General features: G+C 36.8%; 1 protein-coding gene across 5 annotated transcripts in view; it reads right to left on the reverse strand.

The window, feature by feature from the left end:
- plekhg5b (pleckstrin homology domain containing, family G (with RhoGef domain) member 5b) overlaps positions 1-27,494 on the reverse strand; it is a 105,673-nt gene that overhangs the window by 1,533 nt on the left and 76,646 nt on the right. For all 5 annotated transcript variants that reach the window (XM_028452281.1, XM_028452279.1, XM_028452284.1 and 2 more), the window contains 12 exons: positions 12,757-12,951; positions 11,207-11,374; positions 7,660-7,755; positions 7,357-7,557; positions 6,200-6,310; positions 5,968-6,117; positions 4,847-4,984; positions 4,650-4,769; positions 2,324-2,456; positions 1,674-1,789; positions 1,427-1,593; positions 1-274 (listed from right to left, as the gene is read on the reverse strand). The exon at positions 1-274 is cut by the window's left edge. In XM_028452281.1, coding sequence (XP_028308082.1) covers positions 1-274; positions 1,427-1,593; positions 1,674-1,789; positions 2,324-2,456; positions 4,650-4,769; positions 4,847-4,984; positions 5,968-6,117; positions 6,200-6,310; positions 7,357-7,557; positions 7,660-7,755; positions 11,207-11,374; positions 12,757-12,951 — 1,869 coding nt within the window. The remainder of the gene's footprint in view (positions 275-1,426; positions 1,594-1,673; positions 1,790-2,323; positions 2,457-4,649; positions 4,770-4,846; positions 4,985-5,967; positions 6,118-6,199; positions 6,311-7,356; positions 7,558-7,659; positions 7,756-11,206; positions 11,375-12,756; positions 12,952-27,494) is intronic.

Below are 27,494 nucleotides of genomic sequence, written 5' to 3' on the forward strand. Positions count from 1 at the left end.
GGACAGGGTCCCGTAGGCGCTGTCCATGGACAGGGACCGACACTGAGGGTCCAGCTCAGCGTCGTTAGGCCCCGCCTCCTGGCTGTAGATGGCAGAGTGGGCTCTACGGGAGCTGCTGGAGCCCTGGACCTCAGACTTGTGTAAGAGCGAGGCCACGTCCAGGTCCTGGGGGGTGGGTCCTTTCAGGCTGGTGCTGCTTGGTGGAGGCTCCTGATGCTCGCCCGACTCGTCCATGTCCATCACTGACAGGGTCTCAGTGGAGCCGTCTGATTGGCTGCAGGAAACAGTCAGCATGTTAGTTCAGTTTAAAGAAGATACGAAACTATGATTGTTTGATCTGAGAGACACGTCATCAATATTTATATTAACATTTAGAATACTAACCAACATTAAAACTACAAGAAACAAAGGCTTTGTGTGTTTTCCTGTATGTTGTCTTCTTATTTTCTGTTTACAGCGCCATTCTGTGTTTTTGTCATCACCTTCTGTGTTTTTATTGTTGTTTTGTGTGTTTTTGTATATTTTCCACATATTTTTGTAGATTTATCTATCGCTTTCTCACCAACCTGAGTATTAAAAAAAGAAAGAACAAAGGTTGTGTGTATTTTCCTTGTGGTTTGGTGTGTTGTCTTCTCATGTTCTTTGTTTATGGTGTTGTTTTTATGTCATCTGTGTTTTTCTGCATTTTTAGTCTTATTTTGTGTATTTTTGTTGTAGTTTTGTAGACTGATCTATCCTTTTCTCACCAACCAAAACATTAAAACAATAAGGAACAAAAGGTTGAGTGTATTATCCTTGTTGTTGGTATATTGTCTTCTCATTTTCTGTATTTTTGGTGAGGTTTTGTGTGTTTTTTTTCGTCGTTTTCTGTGTTTTATGGTGTGATTTTGTGTTTTTAATGTCTGTTTTTGTTGTCATTTTGTGTTTTTTTGGTGTTATTCTCCATATCATTTTCTGTATTTGTGTTTGAGTCTTTCTGTGTATTGATGTAGTTTTGCATATTTTCCGAGCATTGTTGTCATTTCAGTGTTTTTTGGAGACATTTATTTATTATTTTTGTGCTAATTTTCTCCTATTTTCAGTGTTTTTGCATGTTGCGTTATTTTGTACATTGTTGTTGTGGTTTAGTATAATTTTCTCATGTTTTGTGTATATTTGTGGTCGTCTTCTGTGTATTTGGAGTCATTTCAATTCCATTCTCAGTTCTTCATTTCAATGGAACCTCCTACAGAACTCCACATCCCACAATGCAATGTGCAAAACTTTTCTGACAATGTCAATAAACACTGGCAAATTAAACTACTTTTTGATCAAATTATCTTTGATTTATTGATCTATGATGCCTAACAACAACAGTAAATGAAATGATCTGGTCTGAGCCGTGTAGACAGTAACACAGCCTGTGATTGGACGGCTGCTCTGATACCTGGAGCTCTGCTGGTTCTTGTGCCTCAGACAGGGTGAACTGGCAGTGGAGTTACTGCTCTCGTCTTCCTCCTCCTCCTCCTCTTCCTCATCCTCGCCCTCTGTGCACGTCTTCAGGCTGTTCTGCTGCCTCAGCACCTCCTCGTTACGGAGCTTCTTGAGTTGATTCTGCAGAGAAATTATTCATAAACATCATGACAAATTTGTGGATGATGACGAATGTCCATCTTTGAGCTTCCTCTTCTAACCTGGACGTTGTAGATAGCATCAATCCAGCTCCGCCCCTGGGTGGCGCTGTTGGCCTGGAACGTGTAGGCTGCTACTGCACTCTGGAACTCGTTGAGGTAGATGAGAATAAACGAACCTAGAGGAGATTTAGGTGTAAAGTTTCACTATTGGGTGGATTTAAAAAAAAAAAGTACCGTATTTTTCGGACTATAAGGCGCACCGGATTATAAGGCGCACTATCAATGAATGGGTCTGACTGGGTCTATTTTCATACATAAGGCGCACCGGTTTGTTGTTGTTATTATTATTATTATTATTATTATTATTATTATTATTATTAAGACGCATTAAGCGAAATAAAATAGTCAAATAAGTCAAACTTTATTCAACTCATTAACAATAACTCTCAACATTGCTCAGGTTTAACACATGAAATACAGAACAATACACTCACTTTTTCAGTTCAGTATGTTGAAGCACAGTCGTTAATTTCATACATAAGGCGCACCGGATTATAAGGCGCACTGTTGATTTTTGAGAAAATTAAAGGATTTTAAGTGCGCCTTATAGTCCAAAAAAGATGGTAACTAATACTTTTGTTTGAAAACAGTGATAAAATGTGACTTTTTTTAAAGAACTGTGTGTAGAAATCTAGTTCCAAAGTTCTCACCAGGGTCTTTGAGCTCCTTACAGACCACGTTGTGAATGAGCAGCGGCTGACGGATGATTTTCACCTTCTCCACCCTCTTCACTGATTTGGTGATGAGCAGCAGATCAGTGAAAAGGAAACAGTAGACTTCCATCTGTGGGACACACACAGTTTGTAACGCTGCACATGGTCAAAGGTACGGTGCACATTTTAGCCTTTTTCTTTCCGTTTGTTTTCTCTTGGATTCAGTTGTTTTTTAATGTTTACGAGAGAAGAGAAATACAATCCTATGGTGAACACTAAATGTAAAGTTATCTTAGGTTTTTTTTAATATATAAGCTTCCACAATCTGTATTAGGGATGTAACGATTAATCGTAAGGCAGTTAAAAATCGATTCACAGGTATCACGGTTCACATCAGTACTGTGAAAATTGAATCGTAGTACTTTTTTTACACAGCAGAGGGCGCTATATATTTATCCTCTCTTGTCCAGAAGTGTAGGCGGCGGGCAGAATCTGCTACTACTTTTTTTCTGGCCAAATTCTATTCTTAAACATGTTCATAAATGATTCCTTACCCCTTTAGCACCGAAAGAATATCTGTAATATTACGTGAATATCTGTAAAAGTCACGTTTTTATTTTAGCTCTGTCTGCTAGCATAGCATCTCTTCTTCACTGCAAGAATATCTGCATGCCAACCGACCAGTGGGGTACCAGCGCACTCTGCTGGTCCAAACAAATATCTGACGTAAATACAGTGCAATGACTGCACAAAATACATTTTCTGTTGCACTTTTAAAAAGAAAAAGAACTATTATGCAGTTTTGCATTGTTTACTATATAACCAGAATTTTAATTACTAGGCTTCTTCTTCATTTGTATTACTCCTTTATTTATTTCATTCAAGATGTATTTTTAGTTAAATTGCATTGTTTTGAATAGTTGATTTTTTTCCCAAAAAAAAATAAAGGAATATAGTTCAGTCATCATTTGTCTACAGTCCCATTTTGTAAAATAAATCTTGAGAGAATCGTATCGGGAGTTGAGTGAATCGTTACATCCCTAATCTGTATTATTTAAGTGTAGAGTCTGATGACTTTTACTTTGAAGCCTGAGGCCGTTTTATTTGACGGAGGATTTGCTGAGTCATGAGTCCGTTTGTTCTGTAAATGACAGTGATTTTCAAACTTTTTTGGCTCAAGTCCCCCCTTTCTCTTGTTTCTGAATCCAAGTCCCGCCTTATGTCTGACTACAACATTTTGCTCAGAATTCTGTAAAAAAAAACACCTATAGATCATAATGATGGAATTAATGAGTGATAACACATATTTTAAAGAATCTCATTTCATAAATAAGAGGAAAAAAAACAGTATTTAGTGCCTCCTGAATATATTATATTTATATTATCATTATCATCTCCCTCCTGATGTAGAACCAAGACTGACTCTTCTATTTTCAGTTCATGTTGTGTCATTGTGTGTTTTTGCTGTTGTTTGTCAGTTCTTTTTATTGTCCAGTATATTTTCCTCTTATTTTATGTGTTTTTGTGTGTCTTTGGTATTGTTTGAATTATTCTCTCTCAGTGTGTGTGTTTTTAGTGTCGTTTTATATGTTTCTCCGTTATTTATGTGTATTTTGTAGTGATCTTGTGTATTGTTCTCTCATTTAGTGTGTCTTTGTTGTCGTTTTGTGTGTTGCTGGTAATAGTGAGTATTTTTCTGTATTTTGTTGTTGTTGGTCTGTTCCTTTTATCATTCAGTATATATTTCTCTTATTTTGTAATACTTTGGAATATATTTTGGGATACAATGGTCACACTATCAACATTCATGTCAACATAGAATAATGACCATTCTGAGCATGTTTTTGTTGTCATTTTGCGGTCATTTTTGTGTATTTTTATAGTCGCCTTGTGTGTTTTATGAGTAAATTTGTGTATTTTTGTTTTCATTTTGCATATTTTTCACTTATTTTGTGTGCATTTATCGATGTTTCACGTTTTTATATTCAATTTGTGTGTTTTTGTTGTCGTTTTATGAGTTGCTGGTAATATTTAGTATGATTATCATTTTTAACTCAAAATAAACATTATAAAACCCCATATTTTTAATGATTTCATCTGTTAATTTTCCTCTCTCTCTCTCAAGTACCCCTAGGGGTACACGTACCCCCATTTTGAGAAACACTGTGATAAATGACAGAGGTTTTTCTAATATCTCACTCTGAGACCTGTGGATGTCCTATAATGTAGTTGGTACTAAGGTTTAAAGTGAAACGTGAGAGTTTGGAACAGGTGGAACATGTGAGTTCACTGAGAGGTTGAGAGTGTAGTGAGTGAGTCTCACCCTGCTGTCTTTTCCTTCTTTCATCCTCAACGCTCCCTCCAGATGCAGCTGTCGAGTTTCCTCCGCTGAGATTCCTCTCATGGGAGCCATGAGGTCGAAGCGGTTGTAGTCCTTGAGGATCTGGAGGAGTGAGGGAAATGATTGAAGCACAAAGTCCTGTCTCCACGTGGATTGATGTTCTGTGAAGGTGGCGTTACCTTCTCCACCTCCTCACTGCTGCCCTCTACAGCCTCATAGGAGTCGATGCGAGCAGAGACCGTGGCCAGTTTCTGCTGCTCTTGACGCTGTCGCATCTGAGAGTTCACACTGTTGATGAAACCCTCGACTGTCGACACCTTTAATAGGAAAGAAAAACAGAGAAAACACTCAGAGTTTTGGCTGGGGATAAAGACTTAAGTGTAGAAAACATAGATCAATACATGATGTAAAAGATTTTGGGTGATGTCACCAGATGCCTACAAGAAACTAAGCCCATTTTTTACTCTTTTTCTGCAACTACACCAAACTTGCCATATTTTAACTTATTTTCATCACTTTTTCTTGCCATATTTTTGCTCGTTTTAATGCTTTTTTACAACATTACTCCCATTTCTGTCACTTTCAATCCATTTTCTGCACATTTTTGGCACTTATAAACCCTTTCCACCACTTTTACACATTATGTGGCATATGTTGACCTATTATTGTCACTTTTAACCTCCATTTACCATATTTACTATGCTTATTTTTGCCATTTTAACAACATTCAGGATTTGTCTTGCCCATTATTTGCTAGTTTAAACTGTTTGTTCCTACTTTTTAGATTATGTTAATTTAGTAATGTGATTTAAAAAACTACAGAAATTGGTTAAAAGTTGCAAATTAGAGTGGTCATTTAAAAAGTAGGAACAATGAGTTTAAACTGGCAAATAATGGGCATGACAAATTGTGAATGTGGCTAAATGAGCAAAAATAAGCATGAAATATGGTGAAATAGGTTAAAAGTGACAATAATGGGTCAACATATGTGACATTAGGTGGAAAAGTGGTGGAAAGTGTTTATAAGTGTTGAAAATATGCAGAAAAGGCATTGAAATGTGATGTAAAAGTGTCAGAAATGCGAGTAATGTAGCAAAAATACATTAAAAGGAGCAAAAATATGGCACGAAAAAGTGATGAAAATAAGTTAAAACATGGAAAGTTTGGTGTAGTTGCAGCAAAATAAGCAAATGTGGGCTTTTATATTCTTAGTTTCTTGAAGGCATCTGGCGACCCCCTCCTAGTGTCTCTTGCCTGACGCTGAGGTTGAGAACCACTGCTTTATATATCATTTACTCACCATGTTAATCACAGCATCACGTGCTGACGGCTCGTCCGTCTTCTTCAGGATGCTCTTCAGTAGGAGGGGGTACTTGGTGAGCCTCTGGTGGGGCTTGGCCAACATGTCGGCCAGTTTCAGCCGGTTGCACTGTTTATGAGTCTCTGCCCACTGGATCAAAGCAGACATAAACACAGAAGTCAAGCCAGGGGGAAAACACGGACACGTCTGTGGAGGTTTGAGTTCTACTGACCGTGACGTAGATCCTAAAGAGCTCATTATCCCTGAGAAGAGTTCTCATGTACTCCATACAGCCCTCCTCCTCCATGCAGTAACGGATGTACGGCTGGAACCTGGAGCCAAACTGAACAACAACACAAATGGCATTATTTAGAAATACAGCAACAGTGGGAAGAGTGAGATATTATACATAGACAACAGGTGCACAAGATTAGCACAAAAACATGCATAAGTGGCATTATTTTACTCATGAAGATGATTTTGTCGTAAGTTTTTCTGTTGCTGAACTGATTCCTTTTCATCTCATTAGGCAACTTTTATCACAGAGGAGCCAAAAAAATGTGATTGTATCTGATACAAGGGTCACAAATATCAACATTCATGTCAACATTTAGAATATTGACCATTCTGAGCATGTTTTTGTTGTCATTTTGTACATTTTTTTGTCATTTTTGTGTATCTTTATAGTCGCCTTGTGTGTTTTATGAGTAAATTTGTGTATTTTTGTTTTCATTTTGCATATTCTTCTCTTAATTTGTGTGCATTTATTGTTTTGTGTTTCTGTATTAACATTGTGTATTTTGCTTGTTGTTTTGTATATTTTTCTGTCACTGTTTTTTTTTTGGTCATTTGGAATTCTTTTGTTATTTATTTATTTTGTGATTTTTTTATTGTTATTTTCTGTAGTTTTGTGTATTTTGTTGTCCTAATGTGTTTTTGTTGTCATTTTGCATATTATTATTTTGTGTATGTTTATCGCTGTTTTCTGTTTTTTTTTTTTTTTTTTTTTTTTTGGGGGGGGGGGGGGGCGGATTGATGGTGTTTTTGTTGTTGTTTTCTGTATTTTGCGAGTAGTTTTGTGTATTTTGTTGTCCCAATGTGTTTTTGGAGTAATTTTGCGTATTTTTGTTGTCGTCTTTTGTATTTTTCAGTCATTTTGGAGTAATTTTGTATATTATTTTTCTCATTTTGTATATGTTTATTGTTGTTTTCTGTTTTTTTGCAGGTTAGGGCAGGCAATTAAGTGTGTTTTTGTTGCTGTTTTGTGTGTTTTTGCAGTAATTTTGTTGTCATATTTTGTATTTTTCCATCATTATGTTCATTTATTTTAGCGGCCGTCAGTTGCCCATGTCTGAGCTATTGTAACCAAACCAACGTTCTTCCACTGACCGTGCTGAAGCCCTGCTGGAGGTCGGCCGGGTCCAGCAGAGCTCGGGCCTGCCGGGCCTTCTGCAGGACGGGCAGCATGACCTGGTTCCACAGAGACAAGTGGAGACGCACGATCTCCTGGGTGTTGCTGAACATCTTGGTGGGTTCTACCTCTGTCAGTAGACCACTCTCCTGTAGGTTCAGCAGGCCACACAGGAACAGCTGCACACACACACACACACACAGGAAGATAGAAGACGTCAGGCTGAGGGGTTCTGATTCCTTCACAATAAAAGTCTCTATCTTCAATCACTGTGCACTCACATCAGTGATCACTTTCAGTTTCTTGATGTAAGTCATCTCAGTTTGCAGCAGCTCCCATATCGCCTCCTGCTGGTGGAACTGACGTCTCGTCAACGTCTGTGAAAAGCATACAGACAAATATACGTCATTACTGCTGTAGGGGTGTACTCAGGATATACTCAACCAACGATTCATTCCAATCCCAATTTAAAAAAAATACTCAAATTAAAGATTAGGATTTCAATTTGAATACATAGATATCATATTATGAAGAAAGAGAAAAGAAAAAAAAGAAATTAGTCAAAATACAGATTTGACCTTTCTTTATTTAAACCAGGGGCGTCAAACTCATTTTAGTTCAGGGGCCAAATATGGAGCAGTTTGATCTCAAGTGGGTAAACAAGTAATTTTAATATAATTGTTTCCTAGTTTGCACTTCTACATATACATAAAATACTAAATATGTAAGAAACGGACCATATCCACACAATAAGCAACATATATCAGTCCCAACAACATCTTCACTTTAAATTTCCTAGATTTTGTGGCTAATTTCTATGTAATTAAGGGAAATGTTATATAATAATTTGAGGAAAATGTAAGAATTGTCTAAGAATTTAGATTTTTAACATAAAAAATGACTGCTATTATGTGATATATAAGCACTGGGAAAACTGTGAGACTCTGCAAATATTGTTGATTTTCATTTACACAATGATTGATGTTTTCTCAGTCATTTTTATTTTCTCCTGTGGACTGAACTGCATGATCCAAATGGCCTATATGGTGAAAATAATAATACACTTTCTGGATAACAGTGGATATTATTCAGATGAACAAATACATAAATGTGGTTAGCACAGATTCATAGAACAATGGAGAATAATTGTGCTGACTTTATGGATGGACCCCCGAAGGTTGAGAACTACTGGGTTATGTAAGATCCATGTCAGGAGTCGGAGCGGGTAGAGATCAAAGAGCTGCTGTGCTGTGAGCGCTAACACGCTAACACGCTAACAGGTGAAAGCCAACGGTTACAGAACCCTTATCGTTATCGTCTCACAAGGAATGTTTATGGGCATCGTTACAGCAGCGCAGACTATGGAGCAACATGTGACCAAGATTGATGATAAGGAAGCGAAAGTCAGGCCCATAACAGGAAGCAGGAAGTAGGAGAGTGATTGCAGGTCATCAGAACAAAGAACGTCTGAAAGGGATCCCAGGGGTCAGAGGGGGCATAGGATCCGTCCTTATAAAACACCACGAAAACTTTAAGCTCAGGCATTTTTAGGAATATTAAAAAAAAACAATAAACTTTTCATAGGAATTATTTATTGGAATTAAACCACAAATTGGGAGTAATTCTAAAAATCTGTATCATATTGAGCGTCCATTCAAAATATTACACCTGAAAAAGACATTCAATTTCAACTACGGTTACAAAATCTTAATAATTTATTATTTCTAATAAATTTTTAAAGGGAATTAACTAAAATTAACAGGATATTTTTTAAATTGAAGATTAACCCTTAACAAGGATGTTTATATAGTTGGGAAAATATATTCAAGCATCATCAAAAAAATACATAAATAATAAGAATAACAAAAAGAATAATAATAAATTATTTGTTTATAAATAATATGTAATAATAATAATTCCCATGAAACTTCTAATAATGAATAATAATTATCTATTATAATAATTAATATTTTAAATGGTAATTAACTTAAATAAAAGGACATTTTCCCTTAACAGGGACGTTTAATATAGTTGGGAAAATATGTTTGAGCAACATCTAAAATATAATACTACTACAACAAATATTAATAATAATAATAATAATAATAATAATAATAATAATAATAATAAAGAATTATATGATTATTCTTCTATGAATGAGAAGAATACAAAGAAGAATAATAATAGAAGAACAAGAAGAATCTTTTTGAATATTCCCAAAATTCCCGATCTTAAGTGAGTGTGGAAGTTTACTGGAAATCATCTGTCTTTTTGCATCCCTACTCCATAATTTGGAGAAAATTTCAAGTGAAGGGTCGACCTTTATTTTGAAAATCAGGGATGAAGTGAGAAGCTACACGAGCCTGATACTGAACCATTAACCTCTGGAAGTCCAGTAAGACGTGATGTTAATCACACGTGTTTGTCCAGCACATCCCACACATACTTAATAGGATTGACTGGGAATTTAATGAGAAATCCGACATCTCATCCAGCACCAGGATCCTGTTCAAAGCTGATCATCAACCCAGTCTGAAGCACCTTTTACAGGAAAGATCAACACCAGTACCACTCCAGGTGGCCTCCAAAATAAAATCCTGATTACTGCTCAAACTCATTTTAGTTCAGGGGCCAAAGACAGACCAGTTTGACCTTAAGTGGGCCACAGATTAATGAGCCTCAGTTTGCACTTCCACATATAAAATATATATAAATGATAAAGTATGTGGAGGAAAATTTGCCAGAATTTTGGAAATATTCAAAGTTATTTCAACAATTTTTAGAATTTTTGTGTTTCAAGGGTCTGAGAAATCTACAACTGAATTAGTTGGTGATTTACAAAATGTTTTCATGTTTGTTCTATAATTTTCACTTTCTAGAGCGGGCCAAATCTGATGCTCTACAGGGCCGGATTTGGTCCCCGGGCCACATGTGGTCTACAGTATAACCTGGTAAAGAATACTTCATGCTAATACATAGAGATTATTCTTGGAATAATTAATAAAAAAAAAGTCAAAAAAGAATTTTGCATGGATGCTTTATCCATGGGGTTTAATATTACTACAATTTAACATTTATTTTTTAAACAATTTTCTGCCGCTTTAAAGTTACATTTTTTATAATTTTGTGACACGTCTCCAACAGGAACCACCATTAAATATTTATATGTTCAAATAACTATTTTAAAATGTAAAAAATAATAGAAAATACAGTTACAAGTCTTTACATCCACAGTCTTAAGTCACTTTCATATCTTTTATTATTGACATTATATTAAAAAAAAGCTCTTACAGTTTTTTTAAAAAACTTTAACTTTACTTTGACACTATTTTATAATATACATATAGGTTAGAATAACAGTTTTTCTTACAATATTTGTCTCTCTTTTCCTAACGTGGCCAAATTCAGCCCTCTCGAGAATGTAGAAATGATTGAAAAAACATTGAACATTTTGTATCCATTTCTAATCTGGAATTGTTGAAAGAACTCTAAATTCTTTCAAAACCTGCCAAATTTTACTCAAATTATTCCACAAAATGTCCCCAAATTCACAAAATCAGGGAAATTTAAGTGACGATCCTGCAGGGACTGATATATTCACATACTTTATTATTATTATATCATTTATTTATACGTAGAAGTGCAAACAGGGGCACATTCATGTTATATTTGTTCTTTTTTTAACAAAACATCTGTCGCCCAACATCAAACCGGTCCGTATTTGGCCCCTGAACTAAAATGAGTTTGACACCCTTGGTCTACGGAAGGTTTTCTACTGAAAAGTGTGTAAATAGACATCTGTGGGTGGGTGTGTGTGTGTGTGTGTACCTCAACGTTGTCCAGCAGCGTCTGCCAGCTGTCCTCCAGGAACAGGTTGGTCTCCTCCTCCTCCTCCCACGAATCCTGGTGGAACGAAAGCTGCCGAGGAACCTTGGGAAGCCCGAACAACGTGTAAGAGTGGAGTTTACTTTGAAGCTGCTCCACGCGGTCCACTTCCTGTGGGAGAACACGGAGAATTCACAGTGTAAGCAGCTTTTGGAGTGGATTCAAGACGAGTTTGTGCTTATAGCTGTGAGAGAGCGGTAGTGGTGCTTTTATTCTGAAATCCAACAGTAGCTGCTAATCAGGGCTTATGTGGAGCTGACAGACCTTACATGGATATGAAAACGAGGTCTGTGCATTGAGAATTGGGGGGGGGGGGGGGGGTTGACCCGTGGTGTTTGTTTTGGGAAACCTTTTCAAAGATGTATTTCCACTCGTGGAGAGAGATTGTAGTGCACGCTGGTGGTTAAATCATCATTTAAAGCAGTGATTCTCATCTTAAAAATGAAATTCCTTGTTTTAATCAGAAATAAAATGGGTTAAAAGTGACTAAAATGGTAGAAAAGGTGGTAAAATGGGATTTAAAAACCACAGAAATTGGTTCAAAGAAATTAGGGTGGCCAAAAACGAACAGAAAAAGTGATAGAAAATGGTTCCAAGTGTCAATATTGGCTTTAAGGAGGCAGAAAAAACTTGTCAAATTGACAAATAATGGGCTAATTGTAAATGTGGGTAAATTGGCAAAAATATATTTAAAAAAATGTATTTCTACTTGAAGCCACTGTAAGTAAAATATAAAACAAAATAAAGTTAAATAAATAAATAAATAAATAAAAATTAAATAAATAAATAAATAAATAAATAAATAAATAAATTTTATATATTTTATATTTTAAAATGTCCCTCTACTTAATTTAATTTATTTTATTAGATTTGGGTTCTTGGGCTTTGTTGAAAAATAGTTTATCAAATCATTATTTTTAATCTGAAATACGGGATTATGAAAACAAATTAAAATCTAACAAATCTAACAGAAATACAGCCTGCATTACCGTGTTAGACTAAATCACGAGTGTTCAACTCATGGCCCGGGGGCCAAATCCGGCCTTTCAGAGCATCTAATTTGGTCCACGGCAGAAAGCTAAATAGTCAGAGCAACCATGAATTATTGTGTAAATGAAACTAATTCAGATGCAGATACAGCAACTCCAAATTAATACATAAATTCAATGAAACTTCAGAATATTAGCCGGGCTCACATTTCCTCCATGCTTATCACATGATGTCGTAACGCTTACTTTGAGCTTTCACCTCTGCATAGTCAGAGGTAGGACAAACTTTTCCTACACACAGCAGTGCAGTGGTGTGTGTGTGTGTGTGTGTCTGAGTCAACAACTCAGAGGCTTTAAAAGGAAATGACTTCATCAGGGACTTGGCCGACTGACCCCTCCTACTGCTGCTGCTCCAGTCGCTATTGTTTTTTCATTTTTAAACCAGACTCCAGTCAGAGAGAGTCTGTTCCTCTTGTCCCCCCCACCCACTCCCACCCCCCTCACCTTGTAAAAAGGCCCTGCTCCTGCGTTGGAGCTGAAGAAGCCACTGAATCTGCTGGCAGCGCGGTTCTTCCAGCTGTCAGGTCCACCGCCGCCCCCGCCGGGCAAAGATCCGCCGAGCTGTCCTACTGTGTCTGGGGTCGGGATGTTTGTCTCCCCCAGAAACTCCGTTATGTTCTTCCTCCGTCGCGCTTGACCCTGGAAAACGAAAAGAACAGGAGACGCTCTTACATCGGTGTGTGTGTGTAGTTAGGAACAATAAACGTTAGCGTTCACAGAGAATGCGTTGGGAATGAGTTACAGTATCATGTCAGCAGAGGTGTAAAGACTACTAAAATATATCCTACTCAAGTACAAGTACATCATACAAAAAATACTCAAGCACAAGTGAAAAGTATTTCAATTAAATAGTACTCAAAGTTTCACCCCCCACGTTTATTTTTGGTAATAAATCCTGCCACGGTTGTGTTGCATACAATAAACATCTCATGTTCCTCTAAAGGACATTTAGCGTAGCAAGCTAGCAGCACCCTGATTCCAGTAAAAAAATAAAATCATGCGGATACGACCAGAACCAGAGCCTGGGCCCCAGGCATGCTCTGATTGGCTGATGATTGGTGTGTTTCTTATCTGTGAATCTTACAAGGAAAACAGTGGATTTCATACAGCGCGACTGATATTCCGATTTATGATCAGGAAAATGCGGTGCATGCAGGATACCGACGGCTACAGTAGATAACAGTAGGTAGTAGAACAACGCTATGCTAGGCTATCAAAACTTTGTTTTATGTGCTGTCATATAAAGGTATAATAATTTTTAATAGTTTAGGACTGTTGGAGACACGTTGGGCATGAGTGACGTTATCATGTCAGAGGGAAACTCCAAGACAGGTTGAGAGAGAGAGAGAGAGAGAGAGAGAGACAATGAAGGAGATAAACAGGAAATCAGAGGGGATTTCTGTGTGAGTGATGACATCAACAGGATCATTAAAAGTTGCTCTAATGGTTGGAACGAGAACAGCAGAGGAAAGGACGGCCACTTCCTCATGACGGGCATTCATTACATCACACGGTGGTTTGTTCCATGAGGAACCGACTGAGTCTGGCCATTGTTCCTGGCCCTATTGTTACCCTGTCAGCGGACCGCACTCAGCCAATCTCTGGCCACTTTACGAGCCGCAGCACAGCAAACAAACAGGGCCACCTCGGTATCAGAGGAAGCAGTTGTTGTTGTTGTTGTCCTCGTCAGGAGTGTCAGTGGGGAAGAATCTACTGGGGGGGGGGTCGCTGAGAGGACAGATCGACGATGAGCACCTCGAAACACGTCGGAAAAAAACCCTGACATTCCTGGACACTGACACTCAACGACCATTCCAACCAAATTCCTTTGATGGTCATTCCCCCACAACACAAACACAGAAAGCCCTTAAGGTCCATCAACAAATCAAGATTCATATCAATTAGGGCTGGGCGATATGGATCGCATCTCATATCTTCAAATTTTTTCTCAAAATGGCGACATAAGATATAAATCTGACCAGAAATACAATTCTGTGTTGAATGTGCTGATGCAAAATGCCACACAGGCACATTTAATAACAAACGGTTGCAAAAAATGTGCCACTTTGGGCTTTTTCTCCTATAAAGGACAGCACGTGTGAGTGAGTTCAGCAGTGTGTCTTTTTCAATCAATCAATCAATCAATCAATCTTTTATTTGTATAGCGCCAAATCATAACCAATGGTATCTCAGGACACTTTACAGTAGAGCAGTCTTAAGGACGGACTCTTCATTTTATGGATACACACATATGCATATATACGTATATACACATACATATGTATCCCACACCCAACATGAATTCATCATGGCGGCAAGGAAAACCTTCTGTTAAGCAGCAGGAACCTTGTGTGGATCCCATTCCTATGATGAACAGCCATCCACGTTATGCTGTGTTGGGTGTGTGCTGTTGGGTGTGTGTTGTTGGGTGTGTGCTGTTGGGTGTGTGTTGTTGGGTGTGTGTTGTTGGGTGTGTGTTGTTGGGTGTGTGTTGTTTAGGGAAAGAACAAACTCCATCTAACTGTGCATTTCATGCTGTTCTGAGAAGTAGTGAAAGCATCAAAAACTAAAATGAGTAATATAAAACAAGATAAGCTACAAAATTATATATAAAAATATAGCCGATATTGCAATTTTCTATATCGTCAAAATAGAAAACTCGATATAACTTGAATCTCGATATATTGCACAACTCTAATACTAATGTAACCCATTTTACATTAGGAGAGTAGCTGTGTACTGTTGTAGTAAAATATGGGAACATCTGCACTGGAGAACCAGCAAATATTCAATATATGTAAAGAGACGATGATGTTCAAATACATCCCAGGCCATTATGTAAAATATTGAGATTGAACAGTGTTCCTGGTGCTTATATCAACATGATTGCAGTCATTTTTAATGTTAAACACTTTTTAAAAACTAAAAATTCTTACATTTATGGTCACAAAATCTAGGAAATGTAAAGGGAAGATCCTGTTAGGACTTCTAGTTTCCACTTATTGCATCAATATTGTCATTTTCTTACATATTTTGTATTTGATGTAAATGGAAAAGTGTAAACTAGGGCACAAGAATGTTGAAATTACTTGTTTTCCTGCATAAAATCTGTGCTCAAACTACTCCATATTTGGCCCGTGAACTAAAATGAGTTTGACATTGACAGCCTTGTATAAAGCTAATATAAAAACAGATTTTTAACAAGTATATTTTTTTGTTGTTATTTTTAATAGTTTAGGATTGTTGGAGCCAAAGTTAGCGTCTGTAAAATGTGTTTGTGTTCAACAAATCCACTGCTAGCATGTAAAAGGTCAAGCCTTACATCATTTACTTTGCAAAGTGTAATTTCTTTCTTTTAAATAAACAAAAGAAAAGCTGCATTAATAAGTTAGTTGCTTAAAAAAAAATGGGTCGTTTTGCAGCGTAAACAACTACCTGATAAAGATGAATCAGAGGATTTGTCTTCCTACGACATGAAATGTAAATATAAGGAGATACCGCACTCCCATTTTAGGAAAAAATGTTGCCAGAACTTTAAAAAAAAAAAAAAAAGCGTCCTCCACAGGGTTGCATAAGCACACACTAAATCTGAGTGGGGGGTCGGCGACACATTCAAGCTGCTTTTAGTGCTTTTATCCTCCAGAAGTGATGTTCAGCCACACAGAGGAGCCTCGACTGCAAAGAGATTTCTTGGCTGTGGAACAAAAGCTTCGAGGGAAGATGGAAACGCGACAAACTTGGACTCAGATTGAGGGGAGAAAAGTGCGACATGTCCGGATCATCCTGGGACTTTGGTTTTTTGTCAGTTTCTGGGCCAAGTGATTAAGGTGCAGGAAAAAGCTGAGTTTCTCTGACTAAACAGAGAGAAAACTAAAGCTGGGTAGCTTCACTTCTACCAAAACGAATCTACTGTTAATTTATTCAAATTACTGTGACAAATGTTTAATTACATTATGAATTCCTGCCTTATTAGATCCTCTAAGGCCCTGGTTCTCAACCTTTTCAGACAGTGACCCCCAAAATAAAGGTGCTAGAGACCGGGGAATAAAGGGGAGACCTTTTTGGGGCCAATCCATAAAGTCAACAAAATGATGGTCCATTGTTCTATGAATCTGTGATAACCACATTTATTTATTTATCTGAATAATATCCACTGTTATCCAGGAAGTTTATTATTATTTTAACCAAGGTGAGGTGATGAAATGGGATTTTAAAAACCAGAAAAAGTGGTGAAAAGTGTTCAAAGTGTCAATATTGGTTTAAAAGTGGCAGAAATGAGTAGGAACAATTAATTTAAACTGGCAAATAATGGGCATGACAAACCGCGAATGTGATAAATTGGAGTCATTAGGTGGAAAAAGTGGTGAAAAGGGTTTTTAAGTGCAGAACATGTCTTGAAAGTGGAAAAATGTGCAGGAAAGGAATTAAAATTTGATGGAGAAGTGGCAGAAATGGGAGTAATGTAGCAAAAATGCATTAAAAGGAGCAAAAATATGGCAAGAAAAAAGTGATGAAAATAGGTTAAAATATGGTGAGTTTGGTGTAGTTGCAGAAAAATGGTAAAAATAAGCAAAAATTGGCTCCAAAAAATATTCTTAGTTTCTTGAAGGCATCTGGCAACCCCCTCCCAGGGTCTCACGGCCCCAAATGGGGTCCTGACCTCAAAGTTGAGAACCCCTGCCTTAAGGGTAAAGCAAAAATAAAAACAACTTAAACAACTTGTTGAAAATTAATGTGAAATTCAACAAACAAGAAATGTAAATAAGAAAATAATGACATTAAACAAGGCAAATCAACGACATTGATCCGTAGAATCATCAAAAATGTCACATATCCCAGTTAAATGCAAAGAATATGCTTCATAAATGCAAAAACTCAACATCCACCATCACAATAATCAATTAATACCTAAAAAGCCACACACGGACACAGAAAAACGACTTCCCTGAGCTTCACAACAAAGAACAACTTATTTATTTTTTATCCCTACTCGCAAGAAAAAACCCTTCCCCTCCTTTTTTATATCTCACTTTACATTCTGGATATTTTTCATCATCATTTTCACCCACCTGACTAAAACTAGATACACACGACAACGTATTGTATATGTTATGAGATTTTACTGGAACATATTGACAAAAACGTCATACTGCATGTGTTAAAAAATGTGTGTATTTATATATATATATATATATAAATATTGCAATTACTTAAGGTTACTGGACCACATTATTTGACATTTTTGTCAACAATTTCAAAATAAAAGCACAAATATAAATGTCTTCAAACTATAAAATCAATCAGGACTAAATTCTGCTGTTGGAGAATGTTTTCCGTCTTTTTTGTCCCCTTTGTTTGTCCGTCTGTCTGTACTACAGACTGACATCCTGTACAGGGTGTTACCCTGCCTTTACGCTGCGACTGTCTTTAGAATTTCAAATCACTAAGTTTCAAAGTCTGAAGAAAAGCTATACAGTATGGATCTCCTTTAAAAGTTGTTTAAAAACACAGATTTTCAGTATTTTGTTCAACCAGGCTGAAAAACTACCTCTTCATCATAGACGTACATTAGATTTAACACATTTTTGCACTACTACCTAAATAAATAACTGTTTTACATTTCTGCCAATATCCTTGAGACTGTGTACTTTCATGCCCTATTACAGTGTTTCTCAAATAGGGGTACGCCTTGGGGTATGCTATGGCACAACAGGGGGTGAGAGAGAGAGAGAGAGAGAGAGAGAGAGAGAGAGAGAGAGGAAAATGAACAAATAAAGTGTCAGACTTGGTCCCAGCCCAGGCGTGAGATGACCAGAAATTATAAAAACTATAGAAATAAATCCCATGTAGGGTCGCCTGAAATTTCGGGAAAATTAAAATAGATTTTTTTTTCTCGACTGTATTTGTATTGAAATATAAATATAGCTCAACTATAATGCAGTAAAAAAAAAAAAAATCAAAATGGGGTCACAATCTAAAAAAAGTTGGGAACCACTGCACGAAATACTGTTTATTTCCACTTATTTAAACAATGAGATTCTTTAAAATATGTGTCATCACTCGTTCATTCCATCATTATGATTTATAGTTGTTTTTAAATAGTTATCTAAGCAAAATGTTGCAGTTGGACAAAGGGGGGACTTGATACTTGAGTCAAAAAAGTTTGAGAACCACTGTACTAATAGATATTTCATGTGTACTTCATAAATATGAGCGACTCAGGCAGGTAAAGTTAGCGTTTCCTTATAATTGCATGTTCTCACCATGTTAGCTGTGCTCACCATTGAAGCCAGAGGCATGTCAAAAGTAACGAAGACCATCTTAAATCCTCAGCTAAAGTCGTGGTCCGCAGCCCATAGTGGAGCCAACTGCTGCTGTCCTTCGGTCCCAGCAGCTGACTGAACGCTACACACTACACACTCATTTAATCATACACACGTTAACGCACACACACTGACAAAAGGCAACCCCCAGTTCCAGCTGACGCCCCGGGACGCGTCTGTGTCCTGTCCGGGGGCCTTCTCTTCTCACCGGGACGTCCCGTCTGCTGCTCGCATTTCACGCACACACTGAGCTGAAGTCATAGCAACAACGCTGGAGGATCCAGACTCAGTGTGTGAGGAAGAGGAGGAAGAGGAGGAGAAGGCTGATCTGAAGCAGTGGAGGTGGAGTCAGGGTGACAGCTGGGAGGGAGCTTACAGGCTGGAACACACACATCCTGGGGTGTGTGTGTGTGTGTGTGTGTGTGTGTGTGTGTGTGTCTTAGGCCAAATGTTCCCAACAACTTGGTTTCAGATTGTTTGCATGGTAACTTTTCATGGGAATTCTTAATTGGAATTAACTGGAAGTTGGTGGACATTTTAAGTAACTGTATCACATAATGAAGTAAAACTGAGGCTGTGCTGGAAATGTCACACTCTGTACTATACACCAGCGGTTCTCAACCTTGGGGTGGCAGGACAATGGGAGGGAGTTGTCAGATACTTTAAAAAAAAAAAAACAAAAAAAAAAAAAACAAAGAATATTTTCTGAAGAATTTGAGCCCATTTTTGCTTATTTTAACCTATTTTCAGGACTTTTTTGCCATATTTTTGCTCCGTTTAATGCATTTTTACTACATTACTCACATTTCTGCCACTTTCAATGCCTTTTTAGCATTTATAAACCCTTTCCACCACTTTTACCACCTAATGTTGCATATGTTGACCCTTTATTGTCACGTTTAACCCCCTTAACCCCACTACCAAGTTTATTTTTGCCAATTTAACCACATTTATGATTTGCCATACCCATTATTTGCTGGTTTAAACCAATTTTCCTACTATTTAAAGTCCATTTTTTGTCCAATATTGTTTGCCCGCTCCAATCCTTTTATGCTAGTTGTTCCCATTTTTTTTTTGCAACTTTTATTAACAATTTGCAACTTTTAACCAATTTCTATATTTTTTAAAATCCCATTTCACCACCCTTAACACCATTTTTGGTCACTCTTAACCCATGAATCACAAATTGACGGCATCAAAGCTGCAAACTGCTACAATTAACCTAAATCAAGCCTAATTCCTTGTTATCTTGCTGTATTAACAAAATAGGGCCATCTTCACAAACACCTCGTGACATCATGCAAAGCTATGGAATAATGAAAGCATGATTCAAACAGGTTTAGATGAATCTACCAGCGTCATCAGAGAAGCCTTTTTTTGTTGTTATGTGTAGCGTGTGTGTCATCACAGCTCAGTTTTTATTTTAGTTTCCATTTCCTGGTTGGAGCACACGTGACAAATGTGGGCGTGTTTGTGCGTCCAGGCGTCTCGCTGCTTTCCCATCGTTAATCAACTAACCTGATCAAAGGGAGGGGCTCTTATCAGTCCACCAACAGAGGGGCAGGATCAGGGGGGGATTAGGGGTGACGCTTATTTTAATACAGTTACTTTTTCCAAAGTGAAGATAGGCTTTGTCACAGGCCAAGGTTAACCACACACACACACAACATAGTCAGTGAGTGGATACAAGGCTTGATATCATTAACCTGCAACACACGGACCCCCAAAGTGAAAAGAGCCGATGATTGCACACCAAACAGCCCTTTTACACAATGTGCACAAGAGAAACTTTATAAACGTAACCCAGTGTGTGCTGAGAGTGTAAATCTGCTCAGGCTGAAGAGTTGTCGGGCGGTGGGAGTACACGAAGAAGAGTTGAAGACGTATATTTGGTCAAAATGTTGTTTTGTTGACTGTGAAGTCTAGACGAAAGGGTCGGAGTTTAAGGCTTTGTTGTAAATGTCCCACTAACGTACTATACACTAGAAACTCAATGAGTAAATACTGTCTACTATATACTATAAGTATGATTAGGATGATGAGCGTTCCCACTGAAGTATACTTCCAAGTTTCCCAAGATGCATTTGGAACCTACAACAACAAAAACCTGAATCACACTGAGGCTAAATATCTCATAAAGTTCTTATATTAAGGGCCAACCTTAACTTTTTAAAATTTCCTCTTAATTCTTCTTAAAGGGATCCTCCACTGTTTTTACAAATGTGGCCTAAAACCTTTGAAATGTCCATATTAGTAGAGCTATGCCTAACAAAACACATTATTTTGCACCATATTCATTTAATTAACTTTTAAAACTGGGACTACTTTACCCTGTGTGCCACCCTGTTGTCATGACGTCATTGATGATGTAAATCGCCCCTTTTAATCCATTGAGTTCTATAAGAGGTCATCATTCAGAACCATTTAGCAGCTTTTTCAGTCAAAACAACAACTTGTGCTGCTTTGGGTTGCTCTAACAATCAGTAAAAGTGGAAAAAAGTTGATGTAAACCTCTTTTGTTTACCGAAATTTAATAAATTAAATCCATGCCCTGAAAAAATCTGTGACCACAGGGGGCGACGGTTCCATCTCTGCTGTTTCATAGACGCCATGAAGAAGACAAGAAGAACTCCGTGCATGTAAATACATTCAACCAGGATCCTCTGCTGCTCATTAATGCTGACCCAAGTAAAATCTGTCTGCTGCAAGGAAACGGTGTTCTTGTCAGAAATGGTTGAAGGTTTGGTTTAATGGTTTAAGTCCAGATTTTGAGTTCTTCTTCTCGTCTTCATGGCGTCTACAAAACAGCAGAGTGACTGGTGACATGTAGGTGGCAGCAGCGCACCTCTGGATGAGAGAGCACCGTGATGTGCAGAGCTCAGATGGAGAGGAAAGGAGTTTAAGACAGAAAATGGCGCTACAGAGTTAATGCTGAAGTTCCCACTAGCTCACAGCAGCTCACACTCAACCAGAACATGTGTGGAACTAAGTGGACTATTGAGAGTGTCGCTATGATGAGAGAAAACGATCAAAAAACGAGTCAAGCGGTGAGAGTCGGCGTGTCCGGGAGGAGGAGGAAGTTGCATGTTTGGAGAATGACGTGGGGGAGAGACTTGGAGGACGGCGAAAATACAATAAGAAATCCATTCAACTCTGACGTTGATAGCATCAAAAGCCCAGTCTCAGTATTGCTTTTGTAGTTTTATAGAAGGAAACCAATGTTGAGGTGACCCTAAAGCAAAAAAAAATTGTTTCAAAGTCACTAATAGGTTTTTTCAGAAAAAGACGTTTTTTCTCACCTTTTTGTCACAAACTGGCAATTTGTGTGAAAGTCTAATCTTTCAGATTATCATAGTACAAAATATTCTGTGGGCCTTGAAAAATCAGTCAAAATCATCTAAAACGCCTGGCAATATGGGGTTGGCTGTTCTGAAAATGGTTGGCAGTGAATGAGTTAAAGTGGCAAAAATAAGCATGAAATATGGTGTGAAGGGGTTAAAAGTGACAATAATGGGTCATCTGATGTAACATTAGGTGGAAAAGTGGTGGAAAAGGATTATAAATGCCAAAAATGTCTTGAAAGTGCAAAAAATGTGCAGAAAAGGCAATAAAATGTAATGGAGAGCTGCTGAACGTTTTATGTTACACTTTTTGATCATGTAAAGCACATTGAATTGCCTTGTGTATGAAATGCGCTACACAAATACATTTGCTTTGCCTAAACGGAGAAAAAATATGGCAAGACAAAGTGATGAAAATGGGTTCAAATATGGAAAGTTTGGTGAAGTTGCAGAAAAAGGGTAAAAATAAGCCAAAATGGGCTCAAGCAGGAAGAACCCCCAACCAGCAAGCAAACAATCAAAACGACTGATTTTCTATACGTGCTTATCTTAATGTCGGGGGCTGCAGCTCGTCAAAGCTGACCTGAAGCATAGTAAAGTCATGATAGGGGGATTAGATTCTCCTTAGTTTTCTCTTTGTAACTAAGTAATAATCAATAATAGTAATACTCTATACCTGAAAGTGTTGAGAAGGCATCACAGGGATCACTGAGTCCACTTGCAGCAGGTCCCAGCTATGCCACGACGACGGACGACTAAAACGAACCATACTCAAATCTTTTCTAGATCTAAAATCGACTGAATTCCTGATTAAATCAACTAAAAATCAGGAAGATTCTGTCCATTCTGAGGAAGTCCCAGAGCAGACCGTGTGCTGCTGCTGCTCAGACAGACAGTGTGTGTGTGTGTGTGTGCTGCAGGCCAACGGTCACACACAACACTGTGTGAAATTCATTATTAGCACAGGTAACACACCTCAGCCTCCTGTGGCTCCGCCCACTTCAGACTGGGAATAGGTAATAGCACCTCACTGATCCTCTAAGGGCTGTAATCAGGCTAATTACACAGTGTGTAGGGAGAAAACACACGCACACACACACACACGTCAATATTCTTAACACAAACACAAGCTGGAATCCACAAAGCAAAAAAATGAAAATAAATAAATAATTTATAGCGTTATCTCATTTATTTATTCATTTACTTAATGTAAATAATCTTAAACTCAAATCAATGTTTCATCTCATTCCATAATTTTGATAACATCATTCTTTTTTGTATTATTGTGTTTTGTAATGTATTGCACTGTTTTTATTATTCTGTTTTCATTGAAAAGTGCCATTGGGTGGCTTGAAAGGTGCATTTAAATAAAATTAATCATAATAATAATAATAATAATAATAATAATAATAATAATAATAATAATAATAATAATAATTTTGATTATTATTAATTGTTGAAACATTCATTATACTTTTATAAATACATTTAAAAACATTTGGTTAAAAATTATCAAGTAAAAAAAAAAAAAAATTAGATTTAAAAACATAATATGCATTAATTTTTTTTTCTTCTATTATTTGGTAAAAACCTAACTAAAACATGCTTTATTACATTATTAAATTGTGTTCCAATATATTTTCTTCATAATCAAATTATGTTATTATTTTATTCATATTTATATAAAAAAACACTTACCACTGATCATCTGACTTTATGAACTAATTGATAATGTTAAATTAAAAACTAAAAGTCTTTAGGGTCGCTCGAAATTTGTGACATAAAAATGGGGTCACCATTCAAAAAAGGTTAAACCACTGGCTTAACCAGTGAAATTAGTTTATCACAAAATACAATTAAAATAAATTATGTTGCAACATTCGTTACATTTTTATAAATACATTTTAAAAATAATTATTGGTTAAAAATAATTAAGTAAAAAAAAGAAAATTATTTAATATATATATATATATATATATATATATATATATATATATATATATATAAATACACATTTAAACAATATTTTGGCAATTTTTTGGTAAATTAATTCAAAAAGATGTTCTATTATATTATTAAATTACATTCCAATTTAATCGAACAAATAAAATATGACACAATGGCCCAATTAAAAACATACACAATAATACATTATTTCCATTGTTTGTGAGGGTTCACAAACACGACTACAAAGGGCCTAAAAACGCTGTGTGATGAGTTGAATCCTGATTATTGTGTCTGTACAGTATATGCTCACACGGGGTGGGTTTGCAGCTTCTGCAGTCTTTCCTAAATATAAACAAACCAAATCTACCTCTGCGAGTTATTACATAACGGATACTTTCAACTCCGGAGGCCGAGTCGGGAGTCTGTGTTTCTTTTGGAAAGGCTGCAGCAGCGGACGAGTATTTATTATAACTCTATCGTCTGATTAACGTAACAAAAACATTACAAAACAGTGGAAATACTTTGGAAAAGGTTTCATAATAAGAGCAAAGCAAGGGGAACATCTTAGAAATTTCCAATCTGTACTCACTGTAAAGTATTCAGAATATGGAATTAACGTTGTTTTAAAAACACAATTTCACATAGATGTGAATTATTAGTCATTTTAATGTCAGCAAAATAAAGGTTCATTGTTCTATGAATCTGTGCTAACCATATTTATTTATTATAAGTGTATTACTATTTGCGCCATAATATATAGTCACGTTAAAGATATAAATACTTGTTTTAATCAGAAATAAAATGGGTGAAAAGTGACCAAAAATGATAGAAAAGGTGATGAAACGGACAGAAAAAGTGTCAAAAAGGGTTCAAAGTGTAAATATTGAAACAATTACTTTAAATTGGTAAATCATGGGCATGACAAATGCTGAATGTGGTTAAATTGGCAAAAAAATAAGCATGAAATATGGTGAAAAGAGGTTAAAAGTGACATTAGGTGGAAAAGTGGTGTAAAGGGTTTATAAGTGTGTATAACCTGAACACTGGCAGCCAATCCACAGACAGTCAACTAGTTTAGTGTGTATATGTATACATTCTGTTTTTTATTGCTGTATTGGTTTTGGTAGGTTTGTAAATGTATATCCAGTATTCTGTGTTTATTGTTTTTATTGTGCAATTTCCTTTCTTGCAACATGTTTTTCCCTCTCCCTCTCTCTCTCTCTATATATATATATATATATATATATATATATATATATATATATTCCTGTTTATCTGCTGCTGAAACTCTGCAAAACAAATACATCTCATCTCATATAAGTGCCAAAAATATCTTGAAAGTGTAAAAAAAAATGTGCAGAAAAGGCTGTGAAATTTGTCGGAGAAGTGGCAGAAAATGGGTGTAATGTGTCAAAATGCATTTCAAAGGAGCAAAAATTTGGCAAGTTTGGTGCAGTTGCGGAAAAAAAGTGAAAAATAAGCAAAAATGGGCTCAAATTGTTCTTAGTTAATCACATTCAGGCATATGACTTACAGCCTGAAGCGACTTATCGGTGGATTTTTCCTGGAAAATGACGGTGGGAAAAAGAAATCTAATTATGACAGAATAAGGTCAACTTACACTTTTGTGAGAATATTTGGATAGTTTTATTTGAAGCACAAAGTCGTTTAGTATTTACCTACCGTATCTATAAAATATGTTAAATAAAAAAGGTTACATTTCTGCTTGTGTTTCCTTCGCTCAGACTTTAGTGGATGATTATGAGGTGAATGATTGATATTGACGTGTGTGGTTGTTGGTGTATATTTAGTGACCACAGTAAAACTCACACACCTCAGTTTCATTTCACAGGAAAGAGGAAGAAGAGTTTGTAAAGCAGGAATAATAAAGTCATGTTTCCAACATACAGTAGATGTCAGCATTCAAATAAATCAGGAACAAATGAGGTCATAGAACGTACTGTAGTTTGGCCTTATAGATCAATAAATCAGAGAAAAAAAGGATTCTCTTATTGACATTGTTGGAAAAGTTTGGTGCATTGCATTATGGGATGCAACACCAGACATTCATTTTCAGCTGAATTCAGATTTTTCTGTGTAAGCCCCCAAAATAAAAATCGCACACATTGTTTTTTTTGCAACGTTCAATGAAAACAGCAGAAATGTGTTGGGGTGTCACTTTTTGGGGGCGAACACAAGAATGAAGTAAAAACACTTCTATGCAACCATCCGTCTATGGGACTCCACATCCCATAATGCAACGCACAAAACTTTTTCACCAATGGCATTAGTTGTGTTTCCATTACAGTTTTTTTTTTTGCAAAATAAAAGCGATATTTGTAAAATGTCAACAAAGATTCCATTGAAGGTTGTTTTGGATCCTCATAACGCTCGTGAAATCTCATCCCGTGAGACTTCGCTGCAGGAAGACGAACGCCCCAAACTACAGCTTTGCCTAAACTTTAGAAACATCACTTTGATTTTTTGGAAACTCAGCTGAGATCGAAACGTCTGAAATAAAAGGCATCTTTGTCATACATAGTTGTGTCTGCAAAGAAATCGCAATTTCCCCCTTTCCATGTGTAAAGCATTGCTATTTCATGACAATCTTTGTCCCCAAAAACCTACATTTTGCCCTAAAGATCATGTTTCTATGTCTAACAAAACCAAGTTTTGTGAATACAGAAGGCGGCCATCTTGGATCATGCTCTGAGCACAATTTATGGTATTTCAAGATATGTTATTGAAGTCCTTGACCCTGAAAATCTATAATTCACCACTAAGATCATGTTTCTATGTTAAATAGAACCAAAGTTATGACAAATTACCCAAATTGGCCATGGCGGCCATCTTGGATTTCTTGATTTTTGAGTGGGAACCATTGGTTTTTCAGTGTTGATTCCATTAAAGATGCATTAAACACACTAAAAAAACCATGTTCATCTAATAATGCTACATATCTGCTGGGCTATACCCGCCCTGTGGGTTTATTTAAGTAGCATTTGTGCAAAGGCTAAATGGAGATATAGCGTCAAAGGTGCAAATGGTTGAATTTATGCAACTGTTGCTCTTTATGTGAACTGTGAAACAGACTGGAATGTGCTGGCGTCCAATCAGAAGCTCAGCTGATGTCCCCTCATGTTGTAAAACAATCACTCAACATCATCAAAGAATAGTCCCAGAGACTCACAACTGTAACATCCACAGTGAGAATGAGACATTCAGAGCACAGATAGACAACCAAACTAAATACACATCACTTTAATGCACAATCCTACATGTGTAACCATGGAAACCAAAGGGCAGCACTCAGCACCTTTATGTTATCTCAACAGCTTTCATAAAACACACAGTTCAACTCAGATATATGACATAAGACTGGCCTGTGTCACATGACTTACTGGAAACAGCAAAGGTGGAACGAAACTCAGTTCTGAAGATAATTCGTATTTTCCCCTCGTTAACAGGTAAAGGTTCAGGAAATGAAACATTTTAAATAAATCAGAATATAGCAGGAGATAAACATAATAAAGTATGAACTACATCAGAGACATCAATACTCATGTCAGCA

This window comes from Gouania willdenowi, chromosome 7, assembly GCF_900634775.1.
Source record: "Gouania willdenowi chromosome 7, fGouWil2.1, whole genome shotgun sequence".
NCBI lineage: Eukaryota > Metazoa > Chordata > Actinopteri > Blenniiformes > Gobiesocidae > Gouania > Gouania willdenowi.